This window comes from Siphateles boraxobius, unplaced genomic scaffold (assembly GCF_051911475.1).
Source record: "Siphateles boraxobius isolate OS27281-9 unplaced genomic scaffold, OSU_SipBor_1 8, whole genome shotgun sequence".
In the NCBI taxonomy this organism is placed as follows: Eukaryota; Metazoa; Chordata; class Actinopteri; order Cypriniformes; family Leuciscidae; genus Siphateles; species Siphateles boraxobius.
This window is the reverse complement of record NW_027509208.1, coordinates 10,037,155-10,054,882: the sequence shown is the minus strand read 5'-3', so window position 1 is coordinate 10,054,882 and position 17,728 is coordinate 10,037,155. Positions and strand designations below refer to the sequence as shown.

The following is a 17,728-nucleotide window of genomic DNA, read 5'->3' as shown; positions in this document are numbered from 1 at the left end:
GGTGAGCAGCCCTATCATTTTAATGTCTCATCTGGACTTGACGTCTTCTTTACAGACGTACAGAACCCTAGCGTGAAGGAATCCCTTCTATGGCACGCAGATGCGTATGAATAGCCGCAACATCTTTCTTTTTTAGCATGTTTAGACAAAGCCCTTGTCGCTATTTACAGATGTACTGCCTCACAAAATTTATTTCAAGTGGTCTTGCTTCTGTTGGCCTGCAATATTACTGTGCGGTGACGTCCATCGGATTACAAATAATGAGGCCCAGAAAGACCCACTGCTCTGTTCTCTTAGCGAACAGAAACTTGTGTTGATTGTGATTAATGTCGAGTTGAAATGGAACCAGAAACAAACATATTTGTTAATGAGACTTTTGTATTAGAAAAAAATGACTGTGAGTTTCCAGTGGTTGGTCAGTAGATTTGTTTTGATCACATTTGTAATGATGATTTTTTTTTTTTTCAATTACCAGGATGTTTACATTAGTCTCAATGAGATGATTCATTGCCCAATTAACTCTGGCTCTGGGAAACAGACGTTTGGTTTGAGGGAACCGGACTATGCAACAGGGGCTGAAAGTTCAAGCTGATTTCAGTGCTTTTATTCTTCTCTTTGGTTTTGTTCTCTCGGGCCTGAGAATAGGGTGATCAGAGTGAGAAAGAGCTGATTATTCTCTCTGTCTAAAGAGAAGAGGATTCTAGTATCATCTGGCTCGCTTTAGTGTGAGAACCTGAGCGCTGCTGACGGATCCTCTACAAGCTACAACAAAGCTCTCTCTTACTCAGCCCTGGTTTACCAAAGCTCTCCTCTTACACACTTTCCCACTAAATGAGTCAAATCGAAAATACATGAGAGCCAAACGTTTTTGTTTTTAACTCACATGCAACCTTAAAAATACAAAGAGTACAAAAGTCTAAGATCACTAGTGCAAATAATTTTTCATTTATATTTATATGTTAAGTACAATATTATAAGAATAGACATGTTAGCGCAGTAAAGCTTATTTATATCCAATATTCAATTTGAACAACTATTCATTTAAAAAAAAACAGGCCATCTTGAATGTAAAATTGATTGATGAATGCAGTCCAAAAGTCTATGACTATTAGTGAAAATGATTTTACTTTTTTTATTTGATTCTACTCTTATTTAATAAAGAAAGTAAAAATAAGATAAATAAATAGCACACACATAGGATTATAATATATATTAATAAATTAAATATAATAATATAATTAATTAAATAATTAATACTTGGTCAATATAATATTCTAATTATAGTTTTGATCCTATTTAATTAATGACAAAAAAAGCGTACAAAAGCTTAAATATTTCTTATTTAATCTCCAAATGTTGTTTTAAAATACACTTTGAATGTCATCTTTTCAATTTATTGTCAGACTTTTTCGACCCCATTATATAAACCTAGGTCTTTTATCCCTCTGTCTTTATTCTTGGCTTTCTAGGCCAAAACGTTACGCTAGGAAACTCAAACATGGCTTTTAGGTGACAGACGGCAAAGCATATTCCCCTGTCTCTTCCCTGTGTCCCTTCATATCTCCATATCTCGCTCTGTGCATTGCAGATTCAGCCGACTTAATCGCTCAAATTGAAAGTGCCTGTGAGCAGTCCAAGCTCCCAACGCACAGTGCAGAGATAAAAGAGAGGGCCAGTTGACTCTCATCCCCCAGGATAGCTGGCCCCTAATCCTATTTTCTGTACTTTTATGAAATGAGAATAACAATATTCTGATGGATAAAGCGGTGGCGACATTCATCTCGTTGCTGGAAGCGGTCTCTTTTAAGCCTGGGCCCGTCCGGGTGGGTTGAACTTTGACCTGTGTGTGGAAGAAAGCTATTCCTGAGGAAAACATGTCGGCTATCACTGCTATACATTATTACATTGTGTGCATGTTATCGCTATCGTTTCTGGTTACACAACATTTTGATATGATGCTTCCAGGAGTTTGCAAATGAAAGCCTTATCTTTACACCCATCTTCAACTCGCAAATCTGTATTTTCCCCATGCTGATGTTTTTAGCACAGTCGTCGTACCAGTTTTTCGTAAAGCAGTGGCACGCATTCAACAGTTTTAATAGGTCTAGGACGTGAAAGCCTTTAGTGTCAAATTTCAATAGCGTCATTATTCCATGATATCTCAGCGTCATATTAGCATAGTAGTCAGAGTCAGTGAAGACAATACAAGTGAGCTTTTAAAGCCTGTCACCCCTAATGGACTAGATACTGACTCCACGTTTTAAGTACATTTATGTTATTCATTATTTTTAGTAGTAGTTTTTATGAGAAACACAGCAATAAGCTTCTATTAAACAGATTTCACAAGACACATACAATGACGTATAATCAACTGCAGTATCAATATATATTTAGGCCTGTATTTTAAGATTTTTGAATTTAAACTACATACTGTATACAATTTCCATCCATTTGGATTAAACAGTTTTAACATAAATTTATAAACTTAATGTGATGCATACTAATAATACAAAATAGTTAAGAAACAGGTTAATATTCTGTAATAGTGCTAATAAACCGAATGTGTCTCAAATGCACGCTAACCAGGTTAATACATTTATCACCAATATATTTCAGTACACTTCAGTCTCATACATTTTAACTAGGCCTAACTGAATATTGCTTGTCCCACAGCTAGTAATATATGAACCCTTTCTGTACTTTGTAAATGTAATTGTTTTACAAATAAACAGATTTATGCAGATTCTAAGCAATTTCATAAAAAAATGTTCATAATAAACTAGGCCTAAATATTATTATTATTTATTTTATTTTATTTTGTAATGTACTGTGAAAAACAACAACAATAGAAAGCCGTTAAAAAGTTAGCAAAAATATCAGATCAGGAAAATACTTCCATCTTATGCACAAAGTGCAGCTCAGGTCGGCTTAGAGCTACTTCACTTTAAGAACTCCACAAATAGTCCTATAAATATGATGGTCTCTAGATAACAGACCTTTTGTCATTGAGTAATTATTGAGGGTACTTGCTGAAATTGCTCCATTAAACGGATAATGTTTTCTAATTCAGGATCAAAGCCAGACTCTTTTACCAACCGACAGAGGACGTTATTGCGGGTTCCTTAAAATGACAAAACTGTAGAAGATTCAAATAAAATGCTGCTCACCGTGCAAGATAAAACACTACCCCTCTCGCTCTGTTGTTTCCCTCTGTAGATCTATAAGTTGGAAAGAACAGCAAATGGAAAGTATTGAGAATGTGAGGGGGGGAATAGAGAGGTCTTGCGGATCCTTTGAAGTCTGATTAAAGTTTGGAGAAGAGCCAGATTCAAAACCTCCAGCTTAGATTAAAAATGCACCCTTTTCTCCTGGAAAAGATGGACAATACATAAAAACGCAGAAGCGCAGAACAACACACACATAACAAAGATGTCTCCACATTTCCGGTCAACTGAACTTTCCATCCATATGGAACTAATCAGTATCCGATGCAGTGAATCACTCTTAATGGCACTGTCTCTAAAAGTGGTCCGCCTAACACAAGCATCATTAATCAAAGTACAAATCTTTTAAAAAGAAGCTGCTCTTGTCTAGTCTTTGTTTATTGGCTTGAATTACTGTAATCCTTCACTATTAAACTAGACCAATAGCCTTTCAAATCTATAATCCCTCCCCCTGTGTCAGACTGGGCCAATCAGGACATGAAGACCACCATCAATGTAGCTCCTGTGGCTTTTGAACATACAGGATCCTCGTAACAATGAACACAGCCTAGATAAAGGACCAAGAGAAAAATAGACCTGACAAGCCATAGATCAGGCCACTCTACTGGGTAACAACTTAACAGGTGCTACTATTTTCTCTGCGACTATGTGGGGACTGAATAGCTTTACTGTAATTGGTGATTTTGCATGAGCCTGGTTATAAGTGGGAGACCAGGACCAGAGTTTGCTGAATAAATTGTGACCAAGCCTGCCCCCAACTTTTCAGAGCACAATGATGGTTAGAACGAGGCTTTGGCCTTTCTTTGTGCTCTCGACTTGTTTTCTTAAGGGAATTAAATGCACTTTGTCAGCAGTTAATTGGAGGATGCTGTTTTTCTTTTATGCAAATGGAAAGTTTTTCCTTCATTTAAACAAGAGCTACCTCTTCTGTTATTTAGGTGTAAACGAGTAAGAAAAGCCCTTCAATACCCCTTCTCTGTTCCCACACCTGCCCAAAGAGGCAATGTGGCAGATATTACTAACAATGTTATTCAGACTGGGTGGTCATAATGTACTGTCAGGTTCTTGAAAACATGGAATCAGAATAATGAGAGGTTGATAATCTCCCCGTACTGTTGATTTTCAATGGAATGGAGGATGTTTATGACATTTTGGGAGCCTGAGAGACACTTCCCAGATTGTAGTCCTGTTTTTGGAGTGCCATTTAAAATAAATATTTTGAAAAAATTATAGTCAAATTATTGTATGCAAAACTTTAATTAAATGTATAATTGATAATGTACCATATATTTAAATAAACATTAATGAAAATATTTGTTCATTAACTAGTTAATATATCTTATATTCATGTATTTCACCAATGATTGGGGTAAGAGGCTTAACCTGATTACAGTCTGTGATCTTTCTGAAAGAGGAAACACACCTGTCTAGACCACACTGAATCCCCTGTTCTTTCTTTATCGAGAGGAAAGGTCAGCAAAAACAGACAAAGCAACACAAAGGCGGCGGTTTGTGTTTTGTTTTGTTTCAACAGCACGTGAAAAGTGGGCCCCCACTCTTCTCTAACGCAGGGAGGGGGATGCTCTACATTTTCGCAATTTCTGTTTTTTCCTCTGTTCTGTCAGGGAAGAAAAATCACATTCCTCTCCGCAAAGGAAAGTATAAAAGGGAAGAGTTCTATAAATAAATCAGAAGAAAACGTAGGAAAGCAACAAAAGAGCAAACAACTGTGCATTCCCTTGAGTCTTAAATCTGCACAGGTACATTCCACATGGTTGTTAGCACAATATGGTTATGTCAAATGCCCTTGTTTGGTACCATTTACAAATTCAAGCATGAGACTAAATATTTAACTACATGAAAACCAAGAGTTCAACAATAAGGGATTTTGTATCTGACGTAGTTCAGATTGTACTTGCCCTGACAGTATTTTCACAGGTTCGCTGCATTAATAAATAAATAAATACATATTCATTTATTTATTTACATTTTGCTTGTTTTTGGTATTTTTAAATTAAAGGTTTAAATTTTTTTTTATCAAAAACAAGAAATGAATGAATGAATGATCTATATCAAAACATTAAATAAATTAATATGAATTTGTCTCTTTATTTAATTTGCTTATTTATGTAGAACATTTTAATATATAAGCAATAAATAAATAAACAAAATGTATACATTTTTGGAGGGATGCGTGACAATCTCATCAACTTGCCCAAAACACTCTGACACTGGCTCCGGGCTATCAGGCCTTCCTTTCAGCTGACCCATGATAACTAATCCAAAAGGACGCAAATGGACACAAAAAGATAAAGAAAAGCCTTCTGGCCCATATCATATGTGACAGAGATGGTTTTAATTGTGGCAACACAAAGCTTGTCCTAAACAAAAAGCAGCAAGCCGCTCCTGTCCACTGCAATGACAGTACACCTGCTGTTGGATAAGACAGAAATACGTTTTTCAAAGCTGATGGTCACTATCTGACATCCCAGAATCCTCTCTGCCTCCTGTTACCCTTTTTTATGGTGTCCATTCCAGCTGTGTTCCCCATCTGTCTGCTGAATAGATCCCTCTCACTTGGTCTGTGGATGCTGTAATCTTTTTATTGTTGTTTTATACTATAAACATTAAATGCCTGGAGAGCAGATGGCCCTCATATCGTCCTGCAGCTTTGATGAAAAGGCACCAGAGCAATATGACCGAGAAGCAGAGTGTGTGTGTGTCTGTGTGTGTTAGCGTCACATATAGCTTACAGAAACCAGCAGGTGTGAGAGATGAATAAAATCAAGTTACGCTTAGGAAACAGCTCAAAGTTGTCAAAGAGTTGACAATTCTGTGCCGGTGCCATTGTGGAACAAATGTTTTTTTTTTTGTTTCTTTCATTCTAGTGAACGTTTACTCTCATGCACTTATTCCGATGCCAAAAGTAGCAAGACTAAAACAAATTAGAATTTCTTTGGCTAATGGAGAGAATAGGAGGAGGTGTGAACAGGAAGGGATGAAGACATAATTAGTTTCCTTCTCCACAGGAGACGGTGCGTTGATGAGACAATGAACAATAGAATAATGAGGAAAAGGAGAACTTTTCCATCATATTCTGGCCTTTAACCATGTAAAAAAAAAAAAGACCAGTCCCTAAAAAAGAGATGTTACGATATTTCATAACATTATGATGAGTCTGCTTTAAATCAATTAGCAAAAAACAGCTCGACTACATAAAAATGGAACATTTTCATACTGTACATTATAATGTATCATCTAAAAGAGCATTGACTTTTCATTTATTTAGACCGAATTGTATCGAATCGCCATAACATGAAAATAATTATCAGTCATTATTAATACATTTCGGTACAAGACAGATTTTTAATATTGGTGCATCCCCACAATAAGTAAAGAAACTTGTATAAAAAAGTGATTTAAGCTAAATTTAATTTGTTACGTGGGAACAAAGAAACACAGAGTGATTCAAGAGATGTGAAACTAGCACACTCAATGTTGCCAGTGGTCAAAAATGGTAAAACAGAAAAAGAAAGTAGCTTCTTCCGAATGCTGTAGAATCAAGATTTACAGACAACATAATAATATAAGAATCTTTTTCTTACTTTACCACCATAATGTGTGTATATGTCTGATTCCTTTACTTTGAGTGTTTGACAAGCTTGACAAGGCTGCTATGAAGAAGTAAAATCAGATGTGCCAGTCCTCTGTTCATTTTGGCACATAGATTTGTTCTTGTCACACAGGTAACAGACAGGGTAAAAGGATTTGGTGCTCTTACAGCTGTATTTCACATCCAAACACACGCAAAACTGCACATGCACGTGATTTCTCTCTCACACATTTTAAGTGTGAGTTGTTAAGGCGATTAGTTCACTCTGGAGTGTGGTAGGTTGTGGCAGCTGGTCTCGGACACATATCTCAATTCAGTCGCACACTACCACAGTACCTCCCCTCTGTTTCAGCCCTTCTGCAGCAGGAAATGAAACACTCTAACCCCAGAACAGCATGTAGAAACACATGTTGCATGTAAACATTAGGACAGAGAGCCAAAGGTGCATTGGTTTGTATGCATGACTGTGCGTGTGTGTGAACATTTTCAGAAATGTTTGGCTAAATAATGTCTCAGGTTGGAGCTGTGTCTGCATAAAAAAAAAAAATATATATATTTATATATTTCTTTTTTTTTAAGGCAGACACATCTCCAATAATATATATAATATATTTTCTCTGAAATGTCGGGTTGTATCCAAAAGCATAATAAATAACTAATTGAAAAAAGCAGAAATCTAATACACTGGCCTTATGCAATTGACTGGGTTTAACATATCCTCATAACCTCTATTTCAGACTCATTGTGAGCTGAAACAGTTTCCTCAAAGCCTCTATGAATTATCCAGTCAGAATGTTCAATTAACAGCTGTCAGTTAGAACTGCCAGTTAAGAAGCACCCGCAGTGATGGCCACCAGCATTATGTGACGCTTCCATTTTTGTTCCAATTTATGGAAACGGTTGCTCTGCTGACGGCACATCTGAGGACATTCAGGTGAAAAGCCTCAGAGAGTTCAGAAGGCAGTGACAATTACAAGGAGACTAAAGCATCCGACTTTAATGCATGGTAAGCATTTGGAGCTGGAAAAAGATTGATGGTAATTTGGAAAGCATCTAATACTCGTTTGCTGAGAAAAGACAATGCATTTGATGGCAAAAGCAGGGGAGAGAAGAGGTGAAGGAGAACTTTGTCTGAAAACTTTGTTGCTGCCTCACAGGAATCTAAATAATTGAGCGAGTTGGTATCCGCTCTTCTGACAGAGAGAAAAGATTTTTAGAGCAAGGGGTGGTGGAAGGGGTTGAATAAGAGACAGAATGGAATGAACCTGAATACATATACAAGTGAGACATTTCATCTGTTGAGTTTGACATCATTATTACAACAGTTACTCCTTTCTGCAATAGATCTGACAGCAATATACCATATTACAGTATTTTCCTAATACACTTTAAAATCTCAAAATGGCTGGGAAATGCCAAAAATACAAAAATACACATTTTCTGTGTAATTATTTAATACTTAACTATAAAAGGGGTACAACAAAAATATATTTACCTCATTTTTAAAATATCTAATTAATTTATTCCTCTGACCCTAAAATGTAATTTGAGGCCATAATAATAAAATATGTGATTAAAAAAAAAATGTAATTGATCAAATTCATCTAAATAATTAATTTAATTAAAAAATAATACAATTATTTATTTAAATTGAATTGAAATGGCTTTAAAGCCCTAATTAAAGATGATGCATTTTAAAGTAGAAGTACTTCAGAAGGTTCATCTGGCAAATCTCTGAACAGCCAACTGTGCTCGATTCCACTTGCTGGACACTGAAAGTCCAGCTCACTCTCAATCCAACAGGTCCCTTTAAGGTGGTTGGCAAACTTCCTCTCCATCCCCTCGCTCATGCTGAGAGACAAGTGTAGATCTCTCTTTCTTTTTCTCTGTGTCTGTCTCTCTCGCTTCCGTGACACAACGGCCAGTTCAGAAGGACACACTGGAGCAGTGGCTGCTGGGAGTCTGCAGTCAGTCAAGCAGAGAAGATTCTGGGGGATTTGGGGGGCTTCGTTTGCCAGCAATAAAAGGCTTGCAACAGGATCCTCACTAAGATTAATGACCTAGATAGGCCACTGCAATGCCATTTAAATGGGAAAGTAATTAAAGTGCACCTTCCATGAAAATTATTCATTGCTGACGGATTGGGTGACGGACGAATCGCGAGGCATTCCACACAATGCCACAGGTTAAGTGCCCAGAGTAAGGCCGTCGAGGCCAGTGTGAGCCAGACCACCAGCAATTTAACCACAGCTGTTGAATTGTAGCGACTGGTCCAGCTCTTATCAAATTACCACAGATGGAATTACCAAAAGAGGGAAGACAGAAAGAGAGAGAGTGGCAAGGGAGAGAGAGAGAAAGGCCTCTCAGGTAACATAAAACGGCATACAAATGCTACAAAAGAGGCTTGAGGGATCCGCTTAACTAGAAAATTACACCACCTAGCACTGGCCGACTGGGAATCCCGGGAATCAATCAATCCATTATGTTTAACGTCCCTGCCACAGATTAGGATTTTGCAGAGATCAATCAATGGCCTTATTGTTCCCCAAAGTGTGATTCTTCTCAGGGGTATTGAACGAGATCCATTTTGTAGTGATAACATGTCGAAAAAGTGGCCGTATTAATTACAGGAGAAATGCCGCGAGGATTGTCTTTCAGTCTGGGGCATGAGAATGCTTTTTCGCACTTTATAATGCTTGGCACAACACATTTAGACATTGCTTGAAACATTTTGCAGAACAAAAGAGGAGCATTAGGATCCTCTGAGCTCAGCTTCATTTGAAGTCACCATGAAATTTGATGGAATATTGCAGTGTTATTATTTATCTGTGCGCATCGTTATTCGCAATTTCCATTTCATGCCACCTTAAAAAAAAAGGGGTGACAAAACAGCTCCAGGTAATGCGACCAGACTGCCCTGAACATGAGAGCTCATTTCTTGTCTCGCAGCTGAAAACAAAGGCTCTTTAGATCAAAGTATGCCGCTCATTCTGCAGAGCGATTCTCCTCGAGAATGAGGAGATGAGAGATGAAATGAGATGAGAAGAAATAGCACAAGTAGAATCTCGTAGCATTGGAAAAACTAGGCTATGTACGGAATCCATGAACCTCAAAGAATACAATTTCTTATTTAAGCCATTTCCTCTCGGAAGCAGAAGATAAGAGCAGTGTGGCGGAGTACAGGGTTAATGTGCTTCCCTATCAAACACTTAAACAACTTTGCAACATCCTAGACAGAGTGGGCCGCAGTCAGAGGCAGCTATCAGCGGGCAACATGCACATCGTGCTCCTCTGACATGTAACCTAAGCATTAAAAATCCATTTCCACAGCTTCTTGCCCTCCCTCGCTTTGATTCTGTTTACTGCACATGCTGTTTGCATCTAAAATGTGCGTCTCACATCTGGTTGCTGAATTCTACGGCGTGGAAAAGGCTGTTCGGTGCCTGATTCCACACTGTTCTCCTCAGAAGGACTCTCCTGAATAAATATTAATGGTTATTCTTTGAGCTATTTCCGCTCAAGAGCATTGGGAAGAACAATGGGTGTTGTTTAGACAGACACAGAGAGAGATGGAGCGAAAGAGGGAAAGAGCGAGAGAGAAAGAGAGAGACGCATCCGAGGGCATCTCTACTGAGATGTCAAGTGACAATAGAATGCTGATTGAAATGCTCTTCACCAAACTTCCCATGCAGTCCTCTAGGAAGAGGGAAAACAAGAATTGCCATTAAAGAGAGAGAGAATTCACAATTGTCTGCAGGGGGGATGGCAAGAGGCATCAATGGAGGAAAAAAGAAAGAAAAAGAGGGAAATGATGATGATGAACCTGCCGATACAGAAGCAATCGCTATTTAAACCCATTTCATGGAGAGCAGGGAAGTAATTAGGTTTTGGAGGAACAATGAGTACTTTGAGTAGCCCCTCACACATCCCTTCTTTTGCTCTCTTTTTGTCACTTATTGTGTCACTCAGTAGTGGAAGGATAATTAAAGAGAGGATTCCTGAATTCCTCATCAGATGTGTAGCCATCTGGGTTTGGGCTCCGCACCTTTGCTTTCTGCTCTCCTTACAGTTTCTACTCCTACGCTTGGTGCCTGAAGCGCCGACTTATTCTAGTGCAGATGAGAGTCTAATTCCCCCTCACCCAAAAAGGTGCTGTCATCATTTACTCACCCTGATGTTGTTACAAATTCGTATGACTTTCTTGAAAACAGTTAGACGGTGAGTATGGTCTGTAAAGCTAAAAAAAAAAAAAAAAAAAAAAAAGCTGAAGTTGACATATGTTGAAATATGACTGATATATGATTGATATGATGTATGTACTATTAAAAAGTTCAGGGTCTGTAAAATTTTTAAAATTATTTTGAAAGATGTCTGTCCGCTCACCAAGGCTGCATTTATTTGATCAAAATACTGTAATTATAAACAGTAATTATTAATACGATTAAAAACATTAAAATCATTGCAATTTAAAATAACTTTTTTAGTTTAATGCATTTAAAATGCATGTTAATAAAAATGTTGAAAACACTTTGCAGCAACTTTTTTTTGGAAACTGTGATGAATAGACAGTTAAGAAAGAAAGACATTTATAAGAAATAGAAATGTTTTGTAAAATTAAAAATACTACAAATACTGTAACTTTATATCAATTTAATGTGTCCTTGCTGAATAGAAGAGTATTCATTTCTTTAGAAAAATTGTACGGACCCCAAACTTTTAAAAAGAGTGTAATATATTATATTTTAATTATATTCATCAAAAAAATAAGAAGAAATTTCAGAGGTGGGAAGGCTGATTATATTTTGACGGTTTTGATATGCACTGATGAATCTTGAACAAAGAAATTTATTTAAATTTAGGTAACATTAGATCAATTTTAAATATTGCTCTCTTCTTATACTCTTGCAGGTATCCCCACCAGGTTAACAAGTCTTGGCTTGCCAAAATGCCATTTTTTCTACTCTAAAGGCCTAGATAAAGTCATCAGTGTTAATGAGTGTACTGCTCTCTCTGACTGGCCGGCAGCTTATTGTTTCAGGAAGCTCCATTCTCACCCATTATGAGGTAGCCATCCATTGCCGTGGTAACCCAGGGGTAAAATTGCGCCTTTAAGGCTCTGGCGAGCAGAGAATTGAGCATGCTCAGATAGGGTTTATTTTTTTTCATCTTGGTCCTAAACAAGGGGCTGATTGTCCAGGGGTCCCATCAGTTTGCCATCACAGAGAGCCTGTTGTATTCAAATTGAGCTTAAGCTTAATTATCAAAGGTGAATCATTAAATCTATTAGTAATTGAGTGAGCAACCATTTCATTTGAATTCAGACGTAGATATCTCCAAAGTTATAATCAAGGATGTGCAGTCCTGTGTAATTAGGCAGGTGTAAGATCCACCTGACAACAAGATGCATTTCTTAGAGATAACTTATAGAAGATGGGCAAAAACAAAACAGCTAGTTCAAAAACAGCTGGACAGAGCACAAAAAGATATTTTAAAAATGCTGATTTAAATTTGGTTGCTAAAAAGAAAAACTAAAAGAAAAAAGGAGAACATCTAAAACCAGTCAACCTCACTAAACGACTACCTGTCATTGAAAGACAAGTAGAATTGACGACAGAGACTCCTTTCCTATCTAGAATCTATTCATACTCAGATTTATTCTGTTTTTTTCAGTCTCCATAGCCCACTCGGTAATTTGAAAGACATGAAAAATGAAACCGGTAATACTGGCACTACAGAAAACAGGGCTTTACTAATATATTTTCTCAATCTGACAATAACTAATGACTAAATATTGCCCAGGGTGGCTGGTGTAATTGTCTGTTGTCAGTATGCCAGACATAATTACGCACGGCTCTCACTTTGAGACAAGGGTCTTTTCCCTCTCTCTCTGTCCCTTCTCTCTCTCTCTCTCTCTCTCTCTCTCTCTCTCTCTCTCTCTCTCTCTCTCTCTCTCTCTCTCTCTCTCTCTCTCTCTCTCTCTCTCTCTCTCTCTCTCTCTCTCTCTCTCTCTCTCTCTCTCTCTCTCTACCTACCTACCAAGGTGTCTGTGTGTCCTTGTGGCTCCTAACTCCAGCGAGTGTCTCTGTCACGATCCCTGTCATGAAACATACATCATCCCCTCTCCCCTTCCTCCTCGCCTCTGTTCCTCCCTCATTTTACTGCCTGCCGGTCATTATCGCCTCTCCCTCTGTGTCTCTTTCATCATCTCTCTGTGAACACGTGCATGCGTGAGCTGCTCGTATCATCCTGTCACTGACCTTGTTTTGTTTGCAAACCTTAAAAACAACAAAAATGCAAATGAGAACTTGAGTTTTGAATGCAGGTGGGAAAACACTAGGGATGTACAAAACTACACAGTCTGTGAGTTGCCTGAACGACTACTTGACTAATTGGTCTAGATTAAAAGGAACTTTTTTGCATTTCTTAGACCGTGTTTACATAAAACACATTCTTGCATTCGAAAACAGCTAAACTAAGTGAAACAGAATGGAAGAAGAAGCAGGAGTCTTGAGACGTAATGCAACAGCCAAAAATGTCTGTTAGTTGTGGTGCTTTACTAAGTAATGTGTCTAGATAAAGATAAGAAAATGAAGAGAAAAATAGACAACATACAGTATGTATAAAATAAACCTTAAAGGGGACATATCATGCTTTTAAATCATTCCTTTTTACATATAAATCATACATTTGTGGTTTATATAAAGCGGAACTGCAATGCTTGGGTCTGAATTCCTCATTATTATAGCTCCACAGGCCCCTTTTCTACCCCTTTTCTGATGTACGTCTGAGAGCAACTCGTTTTGGTGCGGTCTCTTTAAATGCAAATGAGACACTTCATACCCCGCCCCCTCTCCAGGTTGCAGAGGTGACACTCGTTTCAACTCCACCCCGTTCGGCCATTTTTGTAGTTTGATAGCATAGATACGATTATCTAGCGGCACAGAAACTTTTTATTCATACGTTATTAACAAAATGTCAGCAATGGAAGACTTGTCCATCGAGCCTTACATGTTCGAGCCAGAGCCAGACCCGGAACGATATAAAAATGAAGACGACGAACCTGCAGAACAACGTCTTCATTATGGATGTATTGCAATGGTATGTTACTGTATTTACAGTAACTTCTCCATCCATGCCCACTACTACAATACTGCATGTTTTACAACGACTATTTAACACTCACAAAACAAAATATAAGTTATATTGTAAACAATTAAAGAAAAGCACGTTATTATTGCACGTAAAAACGTTATTTACAGCTTACCGAAGTGCTCTGTTCGTCGTCTCCAAAGATAGAAGGAATTGACCGCTCAATCAGACAAAGTCTATCGGCAAATCCTTCTTTATACTGGCGGAGGTTGCTGAAGTAGTTATCCTTGAAGTGCTTCGTTCGTGCGCACAAAAATGACTTTACCCACAGATGTGGGTACATTTCCATGAAAAATAAAACTCAACCAGGCACTTCGAAGAGGTTCTGATGCTGGGAGACGGTGTAATGAAGCGTGTGGGTTACTACATCCAACAACCTAACATTTTGACTTACCCTCTCGTAACTTCTGCATCCTTGAGCTTGTACTACAAAATCGCAGCGAGAAATAAAAATGGCGGATTGCTCGAAGTGTTGGGTCAGTAGTCGATGTCCTTATTTGGCAGTTCCGCTGCAAATACTGTGATGTAATTGTTCAAAAAACGTCATAGAGAATAGAAAAATCGGAACAGGTTGCAAAATATGACCAAAACAGAATATAAAGATATCAACGAAGCACCTGAAGAGACTAATACCAACTTCTCTGTACTTATAAACACTCCAAATATACAACAAAATGCTAAAATTTTGGCTAAAAAAGTGGATTTAGCATGATATGTCCCCTTTAATAATATAATATTTTACAGATATTATCTAGATAAATTCTAGATCAACTAATCAACATTCATGTCTATTGCCTTATTTTCTAAATATTGGATAACCTGTTCAACATACTGTATGTCTAGAAAAATATATATATATTAGCAAGAGAAGAAAACTAGATCAACTAGATTTTGTATGAAGATAATATATGTTGTAGACATGCACATTAACAAGATTTTTTTTTTAAATCTAGATAAAATAAACATTAATGATAGATAAAAATAGATACAAAATATGATATATTATTTTACAATGTCAGCTTCAATAACAGACTAGTCAGTTATGGGATTACTAGTCGATTAGTCAACCATTGTGACCACAGGTGACACATCCGATGTAGTGGAATCTCTTTTCCAAAGAACAGACACTCAAATAGTGAATGTGTGTTTTTGTGTGGGCACACGTGCAACAACACTGCAGTCTATGTGCTAGTTGCTGAAGCATGGTGCTAAGCTATCACTCTCTACTAACCTATTATTAATGACCAGAACCACTATGCATTTGAAGGCAAATTGTATTTCATGGATGCTTGGGCATGAAAGAGAAATCTTGTTTTGCAGACCCATGAAAAATAGTTCATTAAAAACATGCATTTCTCTAGTATGTGTAGTCTCAGAAACAGCTCTTAAATTATGGCCAACTCCTGAGAGAGAGAGCGTGAGAGAGAGAGAGACAGAGGGAGAGCCAAAGACAGGCAACCACTCGTCGAGCTAATAATGTTTGCGGCCATGACTTCAGCACCAATGCAAGCATTTGCCACCCATTTAATTTCAGGGGATAAAGTGAAAGCTCATATCATTTATCAGGAATTCAACAAAGACTCTTGTGGAAATGTCAACCATGGCGACTGTAAGTGATATTTAAAGGTGGCGGTTCTCCTGGCAGACAATAAAAAGCAAAGGGGAAATGAGAGAGGTATTCTTGTGCGTGACTTCTATTATTTATCATCTTTTGCTGTTCACCGCTATATCGCCACCACAAAACCACAAATTATGAATTGCAGGAAAATGGTTGGCAGGTAGTTTGTTAAATTATCCCAACGGCGGTAAGTACAATAACGTGTATGCGCGCATTAGAAACTATACAGGCTTGAGATGAGAGTCCACCCAAGCAACACAAAAAAACACCAGAACCGCCTTGTATCTTAAAATACACATCATGCTGCAAATATACATATTTAAAATGCAGATTTGGTAGTATACTTCTAGAACCTGTAAGATCTGCGGTCAAATAGCCATTGAAATCCAAACCTCTTACCTGCTTGGCTGGTTGCGATGCTGACGGCTGCAAACAGTCGCTGGGTACGGCTGAGGTCGGAAACGCCATTCACGGCCTCAACCTCAAAGGTGTAGTTCGCGTGAGCCAACAGGTCGGTGATGGTGACATAGGTGTCAGTTAATCCACTCTGCTGTGGCGAGAAGCCAACGTTGCTCCCGCAAGGAAAGCACTCTTCTGGCTCCCAGGTGCAGCGGCGGCATATAATCCGGTACGTCACGTCGTTACGCCCGCCCGTGTCAGCCGGCGGGGTCCATTCCAGGCTGACGGTGGTGTGGTTGATGTTGTAAAGCAGGTTCTGAGGAGCTGATGGTGGCCCTGTAGTAAGAGAAGATTCGTAGATAAACATAAGACTCCAGATTTTTCTTTACTCAAGAAAAAACAAAAAAACACCCCGGAAAAACGAGGAATCCGTGCCCTTGGCAAATCCTGGCATGCAATTATACTGTAACCTAGATACATAGAGATGTTATGCTCAAGAATGCTGGGGAGTTGAACTTGAGCGCTGCCAAGGTCGATGTAGACCAGGGATGTGATGGAAAAACAATAAAATGGAGAACAACGGGATACCGTTTTGAGGTAAAAAAACTTAAAAGATAAGACCGTCTTCCTCCTACTTGGTATCTTTACAGAGCCAGGAAGTTATGAGATTCCTGTGATAAGAGGCGATACAATTGGCAAAACCCTTTGTTTCTTGACTGCCAGGGTGACAAGGAGTCTAAGCCATGGAAGACAGGGAGTCTGAGTCACTTCCAGAATTTAAGAGTCAGATCATGAGCGAGTTATCACCCCGACAATAGCAGCAGTGCAGGATTCCACTCAGCCTACAATAACCAGCTCACAGACGGATGACCACAGTGGAAAACAACCAATCATCCCCTAATCCCCGCCAGTGCCAAGGAATCTGGCGTGTCTCATAAAGCAATGATTTATACTTTGCTACTTTTATCCAACCACCAAGCCCTTGCTTTTATCACCCTAATGTTTTCATAACGGCACCACTGTCTGTTCAATATCTCTTTTATCAGAACTTGTCTTTGTGGTGGTCTTGCATCATGGGTTTGTCGTTTTGGAGAAGTTCGATTTTTGCGCCTCAAAATGAAACAGTGACCTGTATGTGTCCACTGGTGTGGAGCTAAATGGGCGTTTTCAATCCATTCTCTAGGGGAGCTGTACGATAGGCTCATAAAAGCTATTGCAGGACTGACAGCGGAGCAGGTTGGTAAACTTAATGGAATGTAAAAAATTTGGAAATGAGCATAAACAATTAAATATCAGGATTTTTTCATTTATTGGTATTGGAAAATATTGTATATGTATTATTATGCATTCCTTGTATACCTTAGGCATACTAAAATAAAGTTTGCATTTTCACATGAGTAATGTCTGGTCGCTTTGTAGCTACAAAACACTGTCAGTGTGAAAGCCCCCTTTGGGTCGTGTGGCACCAGGTCCGCCCGTCTGCAAAACTGGGGACATTTAGTAAAAAAAACACTTGTTTCATATGCATGCGGGGAAAGAGCAGGCATTAGAATTGTGCGAATGGTTAATATGACACTTAAATTTTGCTCCTCATTAAAGCTAATGGCACACACATCCATCCATATTCATCAAAGTAGGAGGGGAAAGAGTGAACGGAGGAGATGAAAGGGCCACCTGTGGCAGGTGAAGAGATGTGGTCTGTCTCTCCATCTCTATCTTCTCTAT

General features: G+C 38.4%; 1 protein-coding gene across 8 annotated transcripts in view; it reads right to left on the bottom strand.

Annotated features, from left to right (window-relative positions):
- epha7 (eph receptor A7) overlaps nt 1–17,728 on the bottom strand; it is an 88,431-nt gene that overhangs the window by 46,057 nt on the left and 24,646 nt on the right. For all 8 annotated transcript variants that reach the window (XM_077220265.1, XM_077220266.1, XM_077220261.1 and 5 more), the window contains exon 5: nt 16,004–16,339. In XM_077220265.1, coding sequence (XP_077076380.1) covers nt 16,004–16,339 — 336 coding nt within the window. The remainder of the gene's footprint in view (nt 1–16,003; nt 16,340–17,728) is intronic.